At 40.0% G+C, this 17,265-nt stretch overlaps 1 protein-coding gene across 1 annotated transcript; it reads left to right on the top strand.

Moving 5' to 3' along the window:
* Positions 1 to 1,772: 1,772 nt before the first annotated feature.
* LOC103750368 (olfactory receptor 14A2-like) lies at positions 1,773 to 2,726 on the top strand. Its single transcript, XM_008853419.1, has one exon. It carries the CDS (start codon positions 1,773 to 1,775, stop codon positions 2,724 to 2,726), a length of 954 nt encoding a protein of 317 aa, XP_008851641.1.
* Positions 2,727 to 17,265: the final 14,539 nt, after the last annotated feature.

Below are 17,265 nucleotides of genomic sequence, written 5' to 3'. Positions count from 1 at the left end.
TGCTTTAAGAGAAAGACTTTAGGTAGGCTGGCTAGACTCCAGTGGAGGGTCATACACATGCAAAAACATGACCTGATAGGCCTTAACATATATGACAGAATGCATGAAATCCAGTGGAGGGGGTTAAGGGTGGAGTAGATGTATCTGGTTGGTTTTAATCTCAATTCTGATTTAAAAGATTCTTAACACCTTCAAAGAAATTACCTTTGACACAGCAAGGAGAGGCAGTGTGAACCTAATCTAAAGAAACTGCTATTGTTGAGAGGAATAATTTTCATTTACATTGCAGGATGTTTATCTGTAATTTTTGTGATTTGAAAGGGGATGAGGAATTTGTTACCTATTTGATGATCACTGCTTAAGAAGATCATCAAAAGGGGATGTCGATTTCACCATGGAGTTCTGCCTACAAGGCTCTATCCTTCAGGACAGGTTTAGGGCACAGAATAAAGACTCCATTAGTCCTGAATGGGAATCTGTAAAATGGGGCAGGTAATAAAAATGAAAATATCCTAGCTACTTTTATCGTGCTTTCTTCAGCCTTGGAGAGACATGGTTACAGGCTTGAGATAAACACTCCTTACAGGATAACTATGCCTGTGTTCACAGTTGTCAACACTTTGACTCAAAGTTTAATACAATTGATCAGAAACAAAATAAAAGGACACATCCCAAGTTTTTATCCTGCTGTTAGTTACCTGTTGGCCATTAGCAACACTTTTAGGGAAAAAATAGGCCCTAAATATCTCTCGTGGTTTTTCCTAAAGATTTTCAATGAAACTTATTGCAAAACCAGTTGATAGAAATGTTCAGTAAATTAGCTGAATTCCTTCTTTTCAAAGTCATAATCATCTTATATAGAGGTAAGATTGTGTTGACAAGATTAAATGAAATTCTGATATTTTATTTTCACATATTTTGTATTTTTCCTTTCTGTATTTTTCACTTATTTATTCATATTGTTAAATAATAATTGTACATGATATAGGTAATACAATCTTTTGAAACACACTCAAATTATGTAATGATTGACATAATTTTATGCCTATTTTCTTAGTCATCTATGATGCCTTTATTGTTCACACATTCAAAATCCTTTTCCTAGATAAATGATATACTCAATAGTCATAAAAGAACAGTTCATTACTATTAAATGGAAAAAAGTTCACCCTCAAACCATGAAATTTCTACCTAAATTTATTGTAATCATATTGATAACATAAAATATGTTCAATTGACATCACATATTCATGCTAAATGCTGTTAATTTAAAAATATAGTATAGGTCAGTCGTATAAAAACATGCTTAGCATGCACAGAGCCATAAGTAAAATTTTTAGAATAAATGAGACTCGATTAGGAGAGAAATAGAGAGGGAGGAAAAAGAAATATCAAATGAGGGACAGAAAGAGAGACAGAGAGACAGAGAGAGAATTGGCATATTCAAGGTACTGTATTTGTACTAATATATGAAATTCTAAGAAAAAGAAATAAAAAGAAAGAAAGAAGGAAAGAAAGAAAGAAAGAAAGAAAGGAAAAAAGAAAGAAATGAAAAAGAGAGAGAGAGAGAAAGGGAGAAAGGCTACATGGGTGAGAGGGCCAAGGCTGAGAGGGAAGGACAAAGAAACAAGAATTTAATGCAAATATACAGATATTTAAGGTAGTTTCCTAATTCAATTTCAACTGAGTATTTCTGTTTGTAGTGCAAATCATTGATACAGTGTCAATTTTTGTTCATTTCTCACCACCTGACAGAGTGAAAAGAACCCACTATGTCCAATGTCACTGTTGTGACCAAGTTCATCCTTGTTGGGTTCTCTGATGTCCAGGAGATTCAGACTTTGTGTGGAGTGCTCTTCCTAGTGATGTACCTAGCAGCCCTAATGAATAATATCATCATCATCACTCTCATCACCCTGGACCTGCAGCTTCAAACACCCATGTACTTCTTCCTGAAAAATTTGTCTCTCTTGGATGTCTTCCTTGTGTCAGTCCCGATCCCCAATTTCATTGTCAATAGCCTGACTCACAACAGTTCCATTTCCATCCTAGGCTGTGCCCTTCAGATACTTTTAATGACTTCTTTCTCAGCAGGAGATGTGTTTGTCCTCACTGCCATGTCCTATGACCGATATGTAGCCATCTGCTGTCCCCTGCGCTATGAGGCCATCATGAGTGATGGTGCCTGTGTGCTGATGGCAGGCTTTTCCTGGGCCACTGGTATATTCTTTGGAGCTATATACACAGCTGGCACATTTTCCATGCCTTTCTGTGGCTCCAACGTGATCCCACAGTTTTTCTGTGACATTCCTTCATTGCTAAGGATTTCTTGCTCTGACACACTGGTGGTCATTTACATAAGCTTTGGAATTGGCATGTGTCTAGGCATGTCATGCATCATCTGTGTTGTGATTTCTTACTTTTACATTTTCTCGACTGTGCTGAAGATTCCTACCACTAAAGGTCAGTCCAAAGCCTTTGTCACTTGTCTTCCCCACTTCATCGTTTTTACTCTTTTTGGTGTAACTGCTTGTTTTGTTTATATGAAGCCATCATCTAATTCTACAACAATCATAGACAGGCTGTTTGCTGTGATATATATTGTGTTGCCTCCAGCCCTTAATCCTGTGATCTACAGCCTGAGGAATGCTGATGTCAAATGGGCTTTAAAGAGGTTGCTACATAATATTTGTTCAAGGCTCTCATTTCATGTAAAACATTTTTAAGTGTGTTTCAGTGGCATAGTGCATCACCACTTACAGCCAAATTTTATAATTTTTTATTTTGGAAAGACAGAGATAGATAAAATTTTCCCTTAAGAAGTATGAACAAAAGTTCTGAAAAACCTGCATTTTAAAACTGAACATTCTACAGAGGCTCATCAAATGATTAGAACTTCATTGACGGTAGAATATTCAGAATATTGCAGGTATAGAGCCCAATTATCATTCATCTTAGGCCCTCTTCAGCCCCCTAAATAACCACTCGTTGCCTACTTTTCTTTCTGACGAACATCCTGTTACTAACAGATAAAAATATTTTAGAAGTATTAATAAACAAACCCCTAGCTCTCACCAACCAAAAGTCTGCATGTCATCAGATAGCATCTGAGATTTGCAGTAATTTTCTCTTTTGATATAATTGCTTGTTTCATGTTTCCACCAGTATTTTTGAAAAACATTTTGATATATGACTTTCTTTTGTTGCTATAAAAATGCCATGAAGCTGCTTCCACATTGGAATGTGGAATATGGGGTGATCTAAATCTGTGTTTCCCTGGCCATGGGCGCTCATATTTAGCTCCAGAATAAACTATGTATTATCCTTTTTGAGATGATAGTTGTGCTTTTGCATCCACAGAAATAAGTACACAAGTGCATTGCTAATATTTTTAAGGACAGCAAAGTAGATGGTATCAGGTTAACATATAGGGTCAGGATATTTATTCTGTAATTCTATGACAAAAATGTTTCTAATTTGGAAGTATAACTTTAAAAATGTTTAGATATTTTTCCTAGTAAGATTTTACATCTGCTCATTTTGATAAGGTGGAGAAAAAGCATCCTCTAGTGGGTTCTCAGTCTCATTCACAAAACAATTTAAGAATGGATCCAAACGGAAGCTTTAGGAAAATGTTAGGATTTAAATAAAAATCCTCAGGGCAGGCAAGCTTAGAATCTCAGCAGCTGCCTTAAGGAGGAGGATGGAGGGCAGAGGGAGCCGTGCAGGTTTAGAGCATTCAAGGAGGTCAGACACATAGGACACCGACATTCACATGGCAGGGACAAGAAGTTTCAGAGAAAAAGTAAAGAAATACAAGATGCTGGGGCAACCCAAAGTGCTAGAGAAAGTAAATGTTTAGAAAAAGGATATGAAGACAAAAAAGGAGAGCAATTACACTTTTCTGAAGAACTCAGAGAAGCAGGAAGATTTACAGAGAGCTTCGAGTCTGCGACCAGACCCAGAAGCACTGCATTAGGAGGAGGAATTCCAGGCGGGAAAAGTTCACTATCTCATTAATACACCAGGTATTCTGCCCATCTATTTGGTATGACTTAAGGTGAACCTCCCTTCCTAGGGATAGTCCTCTGGCCAGGTGATTGACCTGTGAAACTGGAAAGGAGGGTCTTCTAACAGGTAGACTAGAGATTTTATAGTTTTGACGAGTTAATCTTATGGGCTTTTATACTACTCTAACAATTTGAGAACTCATTTAAAAAATAATTTGAGTCTAAGTGGGGTGGCACATTATTTTACTTCCAGCACTTGAGGGAGAGGCAGATACAGGCAGATCTCCATGAGAATAAGGTCAATCTGGGCTACACAGCAAGTTCCATGCCAGCCGGAACTTCAAAGAAACTCTGTCTCAAAAAGTGAAATAAGCAATTTAAATGGAAAATACATAAAACACTAAGATGAACTTATGCATGGTTTCTCTGATAGTCTTCCTAATACTGAGGAAGAACAAGAATAGGGAGGTCAACCAGTAGGTCCATAGCAGTCTGGAGATTTAAACCTATCTATAAAGTAACATCAGAAGAGATGGTGAAGGCAAGGCACACCTGGAGGAAGACAGCAAAAGCCAGATTCTGAAGGACAAACAGTAACCACAGAGGCTGAGAGTTTTAGCATAAAGGCTAAGTCTAAAGCTGTATGTCTGTTGTGAAGCCATTTCCTTTGACTAGAAACATTCCCTCCAGGAAAGCCTGGGGAATCCTATATACTCAGGAAGAAAACAACCATTCAAGTCCTAGAGAGTTCAAATTTACAAAATTCTAATGCTTCTCCTTAACACTATAGAAGCAGTAAACAACTCTTGTGGGGCGGACTCTGTCTGACCATCCTACCTGCTTGGAACATACTCTCTGACCTTTCATGCTGCCTGCAAATCAAGCCGAGAGCACCTGGATGCAGGTTTTGCTCGGCCAGGGAAGGCAGATAGGGAGCTTCTTGGTGAAGCTCCTTAGAGTCCTTGAGTCTTCTATGCTCCTCTAAGAAATTCCAATAAATTCACTGGCTTCCCAAGTTGGACTGTGATGGAATCATGACTTGTTCTATCTTTGGTTTCCTGTCTGCTGTGTTTTGCTTCTTCCCAGGAAAAGTAAATACAGAAGTGGTCTACGTGTGTCTGTCAACCTAATTCCTGTAATCCAGGATAGCATTACTTCTATGTGAAGGTGAATTCTTTCCATCCATGTACGGAAGATGCTATGGAACCTATTACAAATGTGGAAAAAAAATCAATTTTCATGACAAAGTCCCCTTGCTTTATTTACCAGTGTCTTCAAATGTAAAATATTTGTCTTTATTATTCATGTAATTTACCTTGCAATCAGAAATTTTATTAGAATATCTGTGCTGTATATTTAATTATTCTAGCAAACCATAAAGTTTTCCATGAAATTTTCATGATTTACACTTACTTTTTGTTATGTTAGCAAAGTTTTATAGTTATTTTGAAAAGCGTTACTAGACTGGGTATCATGGCTCAAGAAAATGTCTACCTCTCTCATTATCCTACATACATATATATTCACCTTCCACTGGTGGCACTTGACTATAAAAACATATTTATGGGAAATGGTTCCCTGAACTGACTTCAATGTTTTAGGAATGACTTCTGGGAATACCTTCTGCTGCAAGTAAGAACATGCTGCTGCTTTTATTTAAAAAAAGGAATGGGGGGGGTACTGTGAATGGCATTTCTGGACTTAACCTTGTAATCAAATTTAATCTTTTTTTGTTGTTTTGTTTTGTTTAGTTATTTGGTTTTTGTTTGTTTTTTATGCACTCAAAGCTTTTAGCTCTACTGGTTTGTATAGCAAACAATGGCAAATGTTTTCTTAAAGCCTTTCTAAATCAACACACCAAACAAATGTTTATGAATGTGGCCTGCATTGTTATTTTCTGAAATCAGGCATTGTACTAAGTTCCATATTTATATTATGTGAGTTGATCTGCACAAAAGTCCTGGGAAACAGGCAGCTTTCTGTTAAGGTTCAGGTAGCCCTGCCTCCTCATCAACAGGGCCTCATGGACCTCCCAAGCAAGCCCCCTGAGAAAAGAGAACCCAGTTGATAAGCACCCTAGTCTTTAAAGTCAAGAGAAGCAGACTCTTCTAAAAGGCAGCTTGCTTTTCCGTTTTGTCTCCAAAGACAAAATAAACAAATTCCACTTTTAACCAGAGACTTCAGGAGCTGCTTCAGCACAGCAGTTTTTCCCTTAAGAGGACAAAAACAAACACTTCCTGACCCAGCTCCTAGTTGACAGACGGAAGGGAGCAGGTTTTAATAGTCCCGCTTCCCCCCTCCTAACTTTAAAAAAAATATATCTTCACACCTTCTGAACGCCCCCCAAAGGCCTCCCCCTATAAAATACCCCAGCTCACAACCCAAGCAACCATTTTCCCTGCCCAGAGGGAATCTGCCCCATGTGTTCCTTTGCTAATAAATTCTATTCCGATGGAGTTTTATCTGTGTCCTGGTGTTTTCTTCCAGTCAACCGGATTCATCCATCACCTACTTTACCTATCATTTTCTACTTTTCAGATGGAAAAAGTTTCAAATGGTAGATTTGGCTGAACATTGAGCTACTAAGTAGTAGAACTGGTCTCTCTAACCTTGGACTCTGACTGATATTTAAGTATTTGAACTGTCAGCACCTGTACTGAGGGAATTATTGTCTATTGGGAATGTGGACAATAAGGCTTGCATTGTCAAAAACACTCAGTACCAGAAATTCAAAGGTAGAAGGAGTGAATATGAGCTTATTTCTGTGTGTTCTTTGCCAGCCAGAGTTCGGAGACTGACTTCTGTAACTGTTTCCCTGGCCTTTCAAGATCTCCATTTTACATCTTTTCCTTAAAGGGGAAATAGAACTTTTGTTTAGCCTCAGTTAATATTTTTCGTTTATTGAGACAGAGTCTCACTATTTAGCCATGGCTGGTCTGGAACTCCCTCTACCCACCAGGCTGGCCTAAACTCACAGAGATCTACCTGGTGTAGGCCATCACACCTCGCTCAATTATTTTAATTGTAAAGCTTAGTTTAGCTGGATATGGTGGTAAAAGTCTTTAGTCCTAGCATTCGGGAGGCAGAGATAGGCAAATTTCTGTGAGATCAAGGCCAGTCTGATCTACGTAGTGAGCTCCATGCCAGCTAATAGCAGTAACAAATAATTTTACATCTGTTGTGAGACTTCTTTTCCTGGTGATGATAAGCAATGCTTATTCCCTTTTAATGTTCTATGGTCAAGCCAATGTTTCATTAAAGTTTTACTGGGAAAACCCATGAATTTATTGAGATTACTTACCAAGATAACATGTGGGGTTGCTCAGGTATATGTATGACTTGAGGGTATGCACACTGGAAAGCCTTTATCCAGCATGGGTCATGCCTTCACTTCCTAGCCTTCCCCAGATTGTATATTTTAGCCCTCTCCAAATCCAGGAGGCCATGTATGATAAGGGCCAAGTTACATACATTTGCCTGGGAAGAGTGGCTGGATAATCTAGTGAGGGTCCAATGACCCTGCTTGGCCTCCTTTAATGAAAGAGCACAACCATCAACAAGCCCAATTGTGACTAAGTTTAGTGATCAGGCTCAGCTGAAGTCCTGTTGATGGTAGTTTTTTGATGCAGAAGGGGCTGCTGTATAGCATCATCTTATTAAAAGGACCTGGAATTTAAAAGAATTTGGTACTAGGATCCACATATGAGGGAGAACATATGTCATTTGTTTCTCTGAGTCTGCGTTACTTCACTTAGTGTAACAGTTTCTAGATCCATCCATTTACATACAAATTTCATTATTTCAGCTTTCTTTACTGCTGAATAGAACTCCATTATGTAAATATACCGCATTTGCATTAAGCACTAGTCAGTTGAGGGGTCCTTAGGTTGCTTCCATCTCTTAGCTATTATGAAAAGAGTAGCAACAAACATGGTTGCACAGTGTCTCTACAATAGGATGAGTACTTGGGGTATATGCCAAGAAGAATAACTGGTCATATGGTAGGTTCATTTTTAGTTTTTTTAAGAGTTTTCCACATTGTTTTCCATAGAAGTTGCACAGGTTTGCAATCCCATCAGCAGTGAATGAGGGTTCCCTTTTCTCCATATCCTCACCAGCATTTGGTATCATTTGTTCTCTTGATCCTAGCCAATATGTTTGGGGTAAGGTGATATCTTAAGGTGCTTTTAATTTGCATTTCCCTAATTACTAACGATGTTAAACACTGTTTGAGATGTGTCTTAGCCATCTTTATTTCTTTCTTTGAGAAATCTGTTTAGATCTTTAGCCCATCTTTTCACTGGGTCATTTGGTTTCTTGATTGAGTTCTTTATATATTCTGGATGTTAAACCTCTGTCAGACATGCCACTGGTGAAGATTGTTTTCCCATTCTGTGGGTTTTCTCTTCAGTTTTTGAGTGTTTCTTTTACTGTACAGAAGCTTTTTAGTTTAATGAGGTCCCAGTTGTTGATTGCTGACCTTAATTCCTGAGCAATTTCTCTCTGGTTTAGAAAATCCTTTCCTAAACCTGAATCTTGTAAGTTATAGCCAATATTTTCTTCTAATAGTTTCAGGATTTCCAGTTTCACAATGAGGTATTTGATTCATTTGGATCTGACTTTTGTGCAAGACGAAAGATAAGGATCTAGTTTCATTCTTCTAGAGTGGAGATCCAGTTTTTCCAGCACTATTTGTTGGAGATGATGTCTTCCTCCACTGTGTGATCTTGATGACTTTGTCAAATATCAGGTCACTGAAATTGCGTGCACTCAGGTTTGGATCTATAATGATGTTCCATTATTCTATGTATCTATTTTTGTGCCAGTATCATGCTGTTTTTATGACTATAGCTCTGTAGTAAACTTTGAAATCTGGTATAATAATCCCCCAGCATTGTTGTTTGTGCTCAGGGTTGCTTTGGCTACCTGGGTTCTTTTTTGCTTCCATACAAATTTAAGGATTTTTTTTTCTAATTCCATGAAATACATCATGGAGATTTGGGGATTGCATTCAATCTATATATTGCTTTTGGTAGGTTTGTCATTTTCACAATATTAATTCTTCCAATCCATGAATATGGGAGTGGGGTCCTTCCATCTCCTGGTGTCTTCCTCAATCTCTTCCTTTTAAGATTTGAAATTTTCATTGTAGAGATCTTTGGTGTCTTTGGTCAGATCTGTTCCAAGATATTTTTATGTATTTGTTGCAATCTTGAATGGGAGCATTTCCCTGTATTCTTTCTTCAATTACTTGTTATTGGTATATAGAAAGGCTACTGATTTTTGTAGATTGATTTTATAATCTGCCACTCTACTGAAAGTAGAACTTTTGGTATCTCTTAGGTAGAGTATCATATCATCTGAAAAAAGTGATAGTCTGACCTCTTCTTTTCCAATTAGTACTCCTTTAATTTCATTCTCCTGTCTTATTGCTCTAGCAAGAGTTTCAAGCACTATGTTGAAAATGAATGGAAACAATGGACATCCTTGTCTGGTTCCTGATTTTAATGAGAATGCTTCCAGTTTTTCTCCATTTAGTATGATGTTTGATAGATGAAGAAACCAATGCCTGAATTGGGTTGTTTGGGAGAAAGCACCAGGACACAGATAAAAACTCTCAGCAGGATAGAGTTTATTTCACATGGGAAAAATTCACCTTAGTGGAGGGAAAATGTCAGCCCACGGGTCGTGAGCTGGGGCCTTTATGGGGGGGGTTGAAGAATGCAGGAAGATTTTTTTCAAAACTTAGGCAAGAGGGAAGAGGGAGAGTGGGACTGTTAAAACCTGCCACCTTCAATCCATCAACCAAAATCTGGGTCAAGAAGTATCTGTTTTACCCTTTGAGAACAAAGGGAAAGCCTGCTGTACTGGCCAAAAGGTGCAGAAGTCTGCTTTTCTTGACTCCAAAGACAAGGGTGCTTATCAACTTGGTTCCTGGTTCTCAGGGGCTTGCGGAACCTGTGAGGCCATTGGGGGGGGCTTCTTTAGGTCTAAACCCTAACATTTCAGCCTTTTCAGGATAGGGGGTGCCATTATCATCTTGCTACATCCTGCTGGATAAGGTCGACATGGGGGGAGCTGGGTTAGGGATTGATCAGACAGCAGTGGTTCTCTCTTCGTGCATATGAACAGGGTCCTCGAGGATTGACAGACCCTCATATACATATAGAGGGAAGGAAAGTAACAACAGATTGAAATTATTATGAGTTAGTTTTGGATTTGGTCCTGAAAATATCTGAAGAGGAAAGGAGCAATGGTTAACACCAATGTAATAGCTCTTTTTTTTTTTTCCTTCCAAGGCTGGACACAGGAGTGATGGACTCAGGATTTGTTCTCAGCATTTTGATAGCTTTTGGAGTGACTAGAATCAGTGTCAATATCCTCTCAAAGGCTTCTAGATAGGGAGAGAAAACAAATTTAGCCATCTTTTAATTTTTTAGGCTAGAAGAATTGGGGGTTGTCTCCCTTAGCTGTAGGTGGGCACTACAGTATTGCAGACCAAGAACTGAAGTCTTACATTTGAGTATCATTGTCTTATTAGGAACAAAATCATCAGTGAGAGATAATTGTCTAAATAACATAAGAACTGAAGTCTAATGGCTGGGTTGTATAATCCCCTGAATTCTTAAAGAAATAAACCGATGACTTTAATTTTTGGTTATACTTTCCTTTTGGGTGTTTAAGACCATACTGTTGGTGCAAATAAACCAATTTATTTTTACTCTTAAGGTCATATGAGGATTTGGTCCTCAGGGGTCACATGGACTTGGGGGGAGCCCCTGACTCCTCAGGCTTCTCTTTTACCAGTTCCATCTATGTGAAGATAAGTCAAGAGATTTTAATTGACTGAGGCTTCACTTGGAAGTATGGAGGAAATGCTACTTCTGTGTTGACCCTACTCTTTGTAGACTGAACACTGGTTTAAGTCCATCTTCTTGTGTCTCCATGGCCTCACTGAACAAGAGGACAGGTGACTCACCACTGTTACAGGACATTTTGAGAGATTCTCCATAGCCCCCTGGAACTTGCTTGACCTTGGAGGGCAAGGAACAAAAAATTTTCCCTTTAAGTCCCTCTGACCAGATCAGTATTGATCTCAAAGTTTGGCTATTAAAAATCCGACAAGGTTAGTTACACCAGTCTGGTACTTTTAATTACCCTGTGCTATGTAGATAAAGCTTGGGCAACATTCTTAAATAAACCTTGGCTAAACATCCTTAGACTAGTTGACTAGTTATGACCTTAGAAATTCTAAGACTATCTATATGTTATCTTTCTTTCATTTCAAATTTATAGAAACACAGTGGGTAGGTGAAGTACGGAATGGATGAGGTGGAGTTCAGAGGGAAGAACAGAAGTAGGGTCAGTAGAAAACTCATTCCTGGATTGGTGTTAAGGGTGGGGTCCTAGAGATTTTTGATTTAAGTGGCCCAATACTGGTGGCCTGGTACTTGTGTTCCTAGGCTGGTTTTAATTTGGAGAGATGAATCCAACCAGGTTATCCCAAGAGCTTGGATGCTGTTGGGGTAGACAAGATCACTAGGTAAGGACCAGTCCAATGTGGCTGGAGGGTTTCCTTCACTCCTTTCTGTTGGGTGTGAAACCACAGGTAGGTGTGATCTCCAGGTTGAAGGGGGTTGGTAACTTGGCCATTAGAAGCCTGAGGAATAATCTGATCAGCACAGTCCCTGAGTAGTTTCCTTAGAAGGGTGAAGGCAGGTAAATAGTCATGGAGAGGGGAGGGGTGCTGGAGTAAGAGGTCATCCTAGGCTAAAATTAGGGCCCTGATGAGGGTCACAAGTTCAGCTTTTTGTGATATAGTTCCAAATGGCAGGGGTCCTGGGAGAGACACCATGGCATGTCCCACCCTGCAGGACCCCATTGGATGAGAGTTGAACTTCTATCCATAAACCAAGTCAGGGTTGGGTTTGGTAGGGGACCTGGGGAAATTAGGGGATCCCAGTAGGATAGTTCTAGAAGAGTTTCCAAGCATGAGCGAATGAGCAGTTTGCTGGAAGGGAGGAAGGAAGCTGGATTGAGAGGAGGGCAGGAATGAAGGGAGAGCAAGGGGTTTTCAAGAAACATGACATGGAAGAGTTGCAGTTTAGAGGGAGCTAAATTGGCAAGAGACATAAGTGTTAGTAAATCCTTAAGTCAGGGGGGCAAGGGGTAAGGACAGACATGGGCTGACCCAAAGTGAGCTTAAGTCCCTCCTGATTCAGAAGATTGGCAGCAGCTAGAGCACAGAGACAAGGTGACCACCCCCAGATGGTGATATCAAGCTGTTTAAAGAGATAAGCTACTGGGGAAAAGTGGGACCCCTCATCTGTCCCAAAACACCTAATGCCTGGCCCTTATCAGTTGTATAGAGGAGGAATGGACATGCCAGGTTGGGGAGAGCTAGAGTCAGTGTGTTTAAGAGTGCTTCCAAGATAGTGTGGAATGCTGCTGTAATGGGTCCTATGGGATCAACAGGCTTAGGGGAGATGCCTTTGGAGGTTTCATAGCTTTGCCAAGAGGGCAAAATTAGGAATCCAGGTGTGTGCAGGTACCCTGCAATTCTTAGGAAAGGCAGAATTTCCTCAGTGATTGTGGGGGGGTTTAAAGACCTTAGGTAACTTTTTATAGTTAAACAGCAGTATGTAGGTGTGAGAAGGAACCCCAGGTACTTGACTTGAGGGAAGAAAGGTGTACCTTAGCTGAAGATACCCTATATCCCTTGTCCCCCCCAAAATTAAGGAGTTTGATTGTGTGAGCCTTGGAGACTGAGAGAGACGGAGAGCAAAGAAGTAAGCCATCTACATATTGAAGGATGGTGGAGGGGTAATGGTCTAGGAAGGTTAAATCCTGGGCTAGGACTTGTCCAAAGAGGTGAAGGTTATCCGGGGCAGGACAGTCCCAGTTAGACTATAGCTGTGAGTGATGTATTTAAATTTTTGTATGAAGTGTGCAGGATTAGTAGAAAAGGAGCCTATTTGTGTTTGAGCTGAGAAAGATCTCCAAGAGAGAAAGGGTCATGGACCTTGACCACTGCATCCACACCTGCCACCTCCCAGAGGGGAAACATACCATGGGCAGTGGGCTGAGACTGGGTGTGGGAGTGAGTATGGCTTGACATAGGAGAGGAGTTGGGAGAAGGGGAATCCTGGGAGGAAGCTAGAGTGGGAGAGGTAGGAGGGGTGTCCTGTCCATGAGGGGACACAGGGGCAAAAATATTGGAAGCAGGGCCTGGAATCAAAGTAGAAGTAGAAGTAGATACAGGAAGGATAAACAGGTTATTTGAGCTAGAAGCCAGAATAGGGGAGAGTAGGGAATATTTGGTAAGGAGGTGTTTAAGGTTTTGGATTTCCTCGAGTAGAGGAGAGTCAGTGGAAGGAGAACAGGACTTGGAGCACCAGAGATGGGAGGGGGAATAACATGGAGAGGGAGTTCCAGCCAGAGAAGGGATGGGATCCAGGCTGGGCCCTGGAATGGATGGAAAGGGAGGATATACTAAGGGGAGAGCAGGGGGAGGACTTGACTGTGCCTGAGGCTGGGGGGAAGGAGGAGGTTGATGCTGGGTCATAATTGGAGGAAGTTATCAGCTACGGTAGGATCAAAAGCCAAGGTAGAGGGGTAGGGAAGAGGAGGAGGGGCAGAGGCCACTGGAGGGTTGGGATCCCATGTGTTCTGGTTTATTTCTTCATTGCTGTGACAAAATACTCTGACCACTACAAATTTGGGGAGGAAAGGGTTTATTTAGCTTACATCTCACCGGTCACAGTTCATCCAGGATCCCAAGGTAGGAACTCATGGCAGGACCCTGGAGGCAGGAGCTAGAGCACAGGCCATGGAGGAGTGCTGCTTACTGGCTTGCTCCCCTGGGCCCTGCTCAGCCTGCTTTCTTATGCAACACAGGCCCACCTGCCCAGGGGTGGCACCACCCACAGTGGGCTGGGCCCTCCCACATCACTCATCAAGAATATGCCCCTCAGACATGGCCACAGCCCAGTCCAATAGAGGAAATTCCACAATTGAGGCTCCCTCAACCAAGGTGTGTAAAGTTGACACTGAAGCTATCTAGCACACCATGAAACTGTCTTAGCCAGAAGAACCTGATGGGAATAACATGGGATACAGGCAAAGGGATAAGCACAGAGATCAAAGAAAGCTTTGATATGTGGTAATTCAGGCCATTTGTTACTACAATAGCAGAAATTTTCTAAATCTCTCAAAGTATTGAAGACTAAGGTTTCAGTGCCTGGCCAAACAGAGTCATTATCTAACTCATACTAAGGCCAGGCAGTGGTGAACAGGAACTTCAGGTGTTTTTGCCTAATTGAATCTGAAATTCCTAGTTGTTTCAAGGATTTAAGAAGGCAAGCAAGAGATCTGAGTGTGAGACTTTGAGTGGGTGGTTCCCATAAAGATGGAATATGTACATAGTGAAGAGGAGATGAAGAACCAAGCAAGCGGGTAGGAGGTAGAGACAGAACTGAGCAGACAAGAGACAAAGAAAATCCTCTCTCCATAGGGAGTGGAGGCAGGATCACAAGTCTGGGCAGGACAGCACAGTGAATGAGGAAGAAAGAGATGGGAGGGAGTAGGAGGAGAAGAGGTTTGGCATCAGTCACACAAGACAAGAACAAGGAAAGCCAGGCACCAAAAAAGCATCCTTTTCTTAGCATGGGTCGAGTATGGGTTTGAGTTAGTTATTTCTGAGTCCCAGAAGGCGCGTCCTGCAATCAGATCATCAGGGAGAGGAAAGATGAGAACCTGTCCTGGACAGGAAGTAGTGTGTGTTCCTATCTCCAGAAACAGCATTCCATATCCAGAGAAAGGAAGGAGTTTTCTGACACACTGGTGTGATTTCAAAGCAAGTGAGATGAGCGAAAAACTTTACAATGAGAGCTTGGCATGAACAGACAGTAGATGGAGACAAAGTACAAGGATGGGATTGGGGGGAAAGAGAAAAAATGCAGTGAGCCAGAAGGGAGGGAAGCTGATCCTCAGGTTTAGTAGAGGCTGAGGGAAGATGAGCCCTAGAAGGGCAGCAGCAAGGTAGGGATGGACAGAGAGAAAAAAAAGAGAGAGAGAGAGAGAAATAGGAAGAGAGATACTTAAAAATAATTTATATATTTTAGTACCAGGAACCATGTTAGGTTAAAGAGAGAATACTGTGGTGTGAAAAAATATTTTGGTGTTAATTTAACATTTTTAGTTTGCATGAGATTTTACTTAAAAATTAATTTGACACTGAGTAAATTAATTTTAAGAAACAAATTTATGTTGACTGTGTATACATATTTAATTATATACTTTGTTAAGAATGTGGTTTGTCATTTTTAAACCAAAACACCTTTGATGTAGACAAAATGAATACATCTTAAAACATCTTGAAAGTAAACTAAAACCAAAAATGGTATTCAACAAATAGGATTTTACCCAACCAGCTTAGATGTCGTTTGTATAGGTAATTAGTGGTCTAAAGAAAGAGTTAAGCTTGTCATATAGATTTGAGGAAGCATCTTTTCCCTTTTAAGAGCTAAATAACTAAAAAGTGTTAATAAAACCCTGTGAACCTAAGAACATAAATCAGAGGAGACAGGAAGACAGAAGGAAAACAGATTAGGTTAAGAATAAATAAAGTCTAAATAGTACTGAAAATAATCCCATTAACTAGTTTCATTATAGATAGTAATACCCTCTGTTGAAAATAATTTATATCTTAGCTGTTCTCATCTGTACAGTGCCTTTACTCTTAGGCTGTTTTGTTTTTCTCCCTTTCTTCTCCCAAGGTCAGGGGGCCAGCCTGAACCTGGAAAAGAGCCTTGGAGAATACATCTTGAGATAATAGTCTTGAGTCTGAAGTGGGAAGGCCAGTCCCATCTCCAGAGTCAGCTTCTCAGTGATCTTAAACAAAACATGACAATTTACCAATATAATTAATTCTACCCTGACATTATAACTAGAAGGAACTCAGGGAATAATGGGGCAGGAACACAAGCAAGCATAGAGCATCTGAGCATCAGAGATGGAAATAACTATATTCCAGAGAAAAGCAGGCTTAGAATCACAAAGTAGAAAGGGGAGGAATTAAGACCAGTAGAGGCCACATCTTAAGCCTCTCACTCAAGTAGACTATTACTTTTTACCTCTCATTGTAACTATGTGTTGGTAGCAGTGTGTCTCTTGTAAGGTATGGAAAACTAAGAATTCAAAATAGTCATTTTTAGAAATTAGGAAATAAAAGATGTTAAAATCCAAAATAATTCCTTTAAAACTACCAAATAAAGATGTCATGCAAACAATGCCAAAACCTAAAATAATTCCTTTTTAAAAATCTGCAAATATGTCAAACAATGTAAAAACTTTAAAAAAACTTCTTTAAAAACCATTAAATATACCATATAAGAAATTAAAACCCAAAGTAATCCCCTTTAGAAACAGACCCAAATGATGTAAAATTTTAAACTCCCATTGTGGAGATCTGGCATTATTCCCTTAGCCTGAACTAGAAATGCATTGCTTATACTATGATATCATCAAGAAATGAAAATAAAAATAAAGTGCAAGAGAGTTAGGACATATGGTTAAATGTGTGAAGTGTAGGGACACTCCTAGGCACCTCTGATACCAATAGGTTAGACTTGATATAAAAAAAGAAAGTACCCTCAGATACATATATGTGACCCAAACCAAATAGAAAAGTAAATCAAAGGAGACCATGTCTCTCACCAACCACTGTAGTTGTAAAGTTTTCCAGATTTTTTAATTTTAGATTCAGGCTATGCTGGAAAAGGAACTGATGAGAGTAGCAGAAGGAACAGGGCACATAAATCACTGAGTTGTTGCTCTGAAAGCATAAGTCTCACCAGAGCATTGCCTAGGACTTTCCATGTATATTGAAATTTAAAATGGTTAGGTCTAGTTATGAAGTAGGTGCATGAGCTTGGTGCCCAACAGGGCCTAAGATCAAAATTTTGAGCCCCTTTGACTGAGAAAAAGTTTAAGAGAAAAAAATGTTTTTAAAATCTTTTCTGTTTGTCCATGGGGCAAGCCACCTGAAATTCTTTAAATGCTCCAGAAAAGCCTCCCAGCTGGTTTAGCTTATCTGGGTCTAAATGGGGAGGAAAGGTCCCCTAAACGGTTCTTAGTCTCATTCAAAAAAGAATTTAAGAACAAGCCCAACTGGAAACTTTTACCATATTATTAGAATGTTAAAGAAAAAATCCCAAGGCAGGCCAGCTGGCAAACTTGGCAGCTGCCTGGAGGG

This window comes from Nannospalax galili, unplaced genomic scaffold, assembly GCF_000622305.1.
Source record: "Nannospalax galili isolate Female #2095 unplaced genomic scaffold, S.galili_v1.0 scaffold627, whole genome shotgun sequence".
NCBI classification, from domain to species: domain Eukaryota; kingdom Metazoa; phylum Chordata; class Mammalia; order Rodentia; family Spalacidae; genus Nannospalax; species Nannospalax galili.
Note: the sequence above shows the minus strand (reverse complement) of the source record. Positions and strands in the feature narration are given on the sequence as shown.